This window comes from Manacus vitellinus, unplaced genomic scaffold (assembly GCF_001715985.3).
Source record: "Manacus vitellinus isolate BGI_N305 unplaced genomic scaffold, ASM171598v3 scaffold_46_pilon, whole genome shotgun sequence".
NCBI classification, from domain to species: domain Eukaryota; kingdom Metazoa; phylum Chordata; class Aves; order Passeriformes; family Pipridae; genus Manacus; species Manacus vitellinus.
In genome coordinates this window covers 2,419,180-2,423,821 of record NW_021940578.1, presented here as the reverse complement: position 1 = coordinate 2,423,821, position 4,642 = coordinate 2,419,180, and the positions used below count along the sequence as shown (strand labels likewise).

The 4,642-nt window shown below is 57.5% G+C and overlaps 1 protein-coding gene across 1 annotated transcript; it reads right to left on the bottom strand.

Annotated features, from left to right (window-relative positions):
- Positions 1–591: 591 nt before the first annotated feature.
- WNT4 (Wnt family member 4) lies at positions 592–4,252 on the bottom strand. The gene is made up of 4 exons (XM_008928689.3): positions 4,023–4,252; positions 1,817–1,948; positions 1,411–1,553; positions 592–1,226 (listed from the first exon to the last, which is right to left on the bottom strand). Exons 1-4 carry the CDS (start codon positions 4,168–4,170, stop codon positions 759–761), a joined length of 891 nt encoding a protein of 296 aa, XP_008926937.2. The 5' UTR covers positions 4,171–4,252; the 3' UTR covers positions 592–758.
- Between the last annotated feature and the right edge of the window lie 390 nt (positions 4,253–4,642).

The following is a 4,642-nucleotide window of genomic DNA, read 5'->3' as shown; positions in this document are numbered from 1 at the left end:
CTGCATCCTCCAACAGCCCTGGGGAAACCATTGAGGAGATTCTGTAAATCAGGGTGGCCACTGGAACTGTTCCAAAATCCATCCAACACCCAAGAACTGCTCCAAAATCCATCCACTGCCCAGGAGATCATCAAGTATCCCACAACAAGGAGGTGCAAGAGTGTCCCCATGTTCCCTTTATGAACTGATCCCCCTGGCTGGACTGCACATGGAACTTAAGTGTTGGGGGACAGTGCCACCCTGCCTGTCCCCTGCCATGCACCTGGCTGTGCTCCATCCCCTCCTGAGGCTCAGCCAGGGCAGTGGTGCTCCGGGGTGCTCAGCATGTGCCTTAAACAAACAAAAATAACTGTGATGGAAGGTTTGGAACGCTGCACTACCCTCGGCTTAAACATCTCCCATCTGCAGTGCTTTGGAGTCAGCAGGAGCCCATTGGATGGGAGCTGATATCCCACAGATCCCCAGCCAGCCCAAACTGGCACAGGGCACCTGTGGGCTCTGACTTTGGCAATAAATACAGCAAAGCAGACAAAACAAAAATAACAATTAAAAAAAAAAAAAAAAGCCAACAGTGATCAATTTTTTTTTTTTTTAAACTTTAAATATTTTTTTCTTTAAAATCTGTTTTTTTTCTCTGGGGGTTTTCTGTCTCTGTAAAGAGCTGCGCTCTCCCCGCGGCGTCTGGGTCACATCCTCAGTCCTGGTCGTGGGGCAGGGGAGAGAAGCAGGGTCAGTAAAAGAGGTGCTCTCCGCCTGCATCACCGGCACGTGTGGATCTCCACCACCCGGTGGCAGGGTTTGCACTTGACGGAGCAGCACCAGTGGAATTTGCAGCTGCACCTTTCCACAACCTCCACCTCGTCCGTGTGAAAGCCGCGGCCGCAGCACATCAGCTCGCAGCCGTCGATGGCCTTGGAGGTCTTGTTGCACTGCCGGCCGCTGGTGCCCAGCACCCCGTTCTTGAGGTCGTGGTCACAGAAGTCGGGACTGGAGTCCAGGTACACGAGGTCCTCGTCCGTGTGCGGCTTGAACTGGGAGTTTTTGGGCACCAGCACTTTGGTGGACCCGATCTCGCTCTGCTCGACCTCCGTGGCGCCGTCAAACTTCTCCTTGAGGACGTTGCCCACTTTGCGGAAGGGGGGCATGGCTTTCCAGCACGTCTTGAACTCGCACGAGCCCGACACGCCGTGGCACTTGCATTCCACCCGCATGTTGTTCAGGATCGCCTGGAAGGACCAGCACAAGGAACGAGATGGGACGGTCAGCACGGGAATGGACAAAGCAGGGAGGGCACGAGGGACGGGGCCAGGGAGGGCTGTGCAGAAAGCACTGTTGGTGGGTATGAGCTGGTGGGGTTAAAGGAAGCTGCAGAGCCCAGCTGGGATGCCCAGGTTTCCCCCTGGCCGTTACCTTCCTCCCTGCCTCGTTGTTGTGGAGGTTCATTAGTGCTCTGTTGGAAGAGGCCCCTTTGCTCCTCTCGCGGATGTCGACGAAGGACTGTGAGAAGGCCACGCCGTAGGCGATGTTATCGGAGCAGCCCGACCACTGGAACCCTGAGGCAGAGAGCACAGATGAGACAGGTACAGCCAGCCTGTGGTGCTTGAACTCTCCAGCCCTGCTCTTTCTAAAATCCAGCTGGACTGCCTGGGGGAGAGGGGAAGCTGAGACACATGGGCGAGACACCTTCCCCGCCCTGTGGGCTATGCTCCCAGGTGCCTTTTTGCAGGACTCAGTGTAGACTAACAAACTTTTTCCTCCTTTCTGGATGGCTCCAGAGAGTGGGTTTGGGTGCCCCCCGCCCCGTTTGGACGCTCACCCTGCGGGCTGCCCCCCTGCACCGTGCGGTCACATCCACACTTGTCCAGCTCGCCGCTGCTGCAGGCGCGGGTCACGGCGAAGGCCACCCCTGCTGAAGAGATGGCATAGACGAATGCTGCCTCCCGGGTCCCTGCAACGGCACAAACCACGGGGGGAAACATTGGCAGCAAATCCAAGGCAACGTGAGTGGGATTTCTAGGGGTGGGAGGGGGGGTCCAGCCAGGCGGTCAAAGGTCCTCGGTGGGCTGTCGCATGTGCCGCTGCTCCTCTCCCCTCCTAACGCTGGTGTGGCACGTGAATCCCCTTGAAAAGCTGGTCTGAAAGCTGGCTCTTGGCAAAATATGCTGTGCAGAGCTATCAGGCTAATCCCTTTGCTCCATCACTTCCTCCCAGGATGAGGTACCCCGTGCAGGACCCTCATCTGCCCCATCCCCAGGGACACTGTTTGCTTAGTGCTAAGCCTGGACCCAACTCAGCAGAGACCTCTCAGCACTGGGAGATGTTTTGCAGCAGTGAGGGCCCTTGCAATAGTGAAGGAGCTGGGAACTGCCCCACAACACTAAAAACCATGAACGATGGACAAGTGATAACCTGGTGATGGGAGAGGCAGAGCCTGAACTGCCAGTGTGGGGAGAACTCTCCAGAGCTTTCATGGAGAGACTGTCTTGCCTGGTGCTCACAGGGCACCTCTGCTATGAAATCCCTCCTGCATCCAAAACAGCTGGCAGCTTTCCACATCCAGGAACACCCCCTGCAACTCCTTGCTGTCCTCTCACACAGGGTTCTGTAGCTCCCAGCACCTTCCAAACTACTGTGCAAAACCCTGCTCTGCTCCCAGACCACCTCTAGAAACCCCGCTGGTCCTCAGCGTGCAGGCCTGTCCCAGCTCTTGGTGCCACACAGTTGGGAAGAGCTCCTTTGGGAAGCTGGGGGCACCCTGGGTGTGAACACGCAGCGTGTCATGGCCAGGGATCAGCTCTTGCAACACCCACATCCCCAGTGTCCTCTGAGGCCAGCTGAGGATACAGACTCTCCATCTCTGAGCAAGGAAGGCTGGCATTTGGGGTGGTCCCATGCTTGGTGCAGAGGGAGGATGGCCTGCGAGCAGATGTCACCCCGGCTCGCCGGTCGGGCAGAGGGCAGCTACTTTGGTGGTCGCAGCCCAGACCTTGGTGGCCTCGCTGGCAGTGGTTGAGGAGGACCCAGCCAGCGTGGGGACTGAACAGCCTCCAAGTTAATCGAGGTTAATAGTAGGATCGTGTTGGTCGGTTTGTGCTGTGGCTGCCTAAAAAGAGACGACTTTTAGTTTCTGGTATTTCTGGTATTTCCAGTCCCTGAACCTTCATGAGAAGAGATCTTCACCCCTGCGTTGAGGGAGGGAAGTCAAACAAGGAGCTGGGGGGATGCTTTGGTCTAGGGGTCCTGGGATGGGAGGTGAGATGGTGCCTCAGAGACAGCACCTGAGGGGAGGCAAGGGATGCTTCCCAGATCTCCAGGGTTTTTCCCCATCATCTCCTCACCCCAATGCTCTGGTTTGATTACAGTCCTGGGCCCCTGGGAAGCCTGGTTGCAGCTGGGACCAGAGGGGTTGGGGGCTGCCCTGGCCACATCCGCCCTGAAGGCTGGCAGCTGGCGGGTGGTGGGCGACGATGCTGTCCTTGAGGGCCCAGCTGCTGTGTGTTTTTCCTGTGCCAGGTGGTAGCAGGCTGTCCTCCTGAGGGCATTCACTGATGCTCTGCTCAAGAGTAGCCACATGCTGGCCTGGCAGCAGCCGCTGCTTCACCACTGCCCAGGGAAGAGACCGAGTAAATGCAGGCATGGCTTTGTGGAGTGGAGCTCCTGGCCTCGGCAGGAAAGAGCTGAGATCCACAGGGTGATTTTAGGACCCCTGCTCAAACTTGCCCCGTACTTGTCAAAGGTCTCCTGACACCCTGGGCTGGTGCCTCCATAAAATGGGCGTGAGAAAGGTTCAGGAGAGCTGTGGAATGGCAAGTGTCTGGATACGTTGTCCACGACACAGTGAAAAAAAGAGCCCTGCTGAAGTGCCCGTCCGCCCTAAGATCCAACACTGGGCCATCCATTCCTGGCTCTCCCCAGCCACCGTTCAGGGGCGAGCAGGCAAAAATCTGCCTACAGCCCCCCAGACTGCTCCTGTTGCTGTTCCCCCAGCAGCACCACCCCAGGCACACCCTCTCCTGACTCACCTTGTGTCACCACCTTGCCAAAGACGGGCAGGGTGTCCAGCGTGGAGCAGTTCCAGCGGCGGTTGCGGAACTGGTACTGGCACTCCTCGATGGCCAGCTGGGCCCCGCGTCGCACCGAGTCCATCACCTCCAGGTTCCTCTTGCACATCTGCACCTGGCGCTGGATCAAGCCCTTCAGCTTCTCGCAGGTCTCCTCCTCGGAGATGCTCCCCACTGAAGACAGCTTTGCCAGGTACCTGTCACGACACCAGCACAGAGGGTTAGGGGAGCACGAGTGCATGTTCAGCTGGGACACCCTGGGACACCAAAATTCTCACCCCCTCGTAGCTGGGACCTGGTGCCTGTGAGGGGTCACCTTAAATGTCCCATGGTGGTGGCTCTGCAGGAGGCATTTTTGGCTGACAGAGAGCAAGCCCAAAGCAAAACAACCATCCCTCTGCAGCCCAGTCCCTGTCTCTCGGGGAGTCCAGCTGCTGGCTCCCCTTTGCCTCTGTTGCCTGCAAGGAAGATATTTTCAGCGTTGTCTGAATGTGCCCGGTCAGGTCTCCTGAGTACCGGCACATCCAAGTGCTACTAGGAAAAGCCAGAGGTCTCCAAAGTCAGCCAAAACAAGCAGGACA

Excerpts from the sequence above, each read along its gene's own strand:
- WNT4 (XM_008928689.3), bottom strand. The coding sequence starts at position 4,170 with ATGTGCAAGAGGAACCTGGAGGTGATGGACTCGGTGCGACGCGGGGCC. Across the intron at positions 1,554-1,816 it reads GCAGGGGGGCAGCCCGCAGG|GGTTCCAGTGGTCGGGCTGC; the intron begins GTGAGCGTCCAA and ends TCTCTGCCTCAG. Across the intron at positions 1,227-1,410 it reads ACAACGAGGCAGGGAGGAAG|GCGATCCTGAACAACATGCG; the intron begins GTAACGGCCAGG and ends TGGTCCTTCCAG.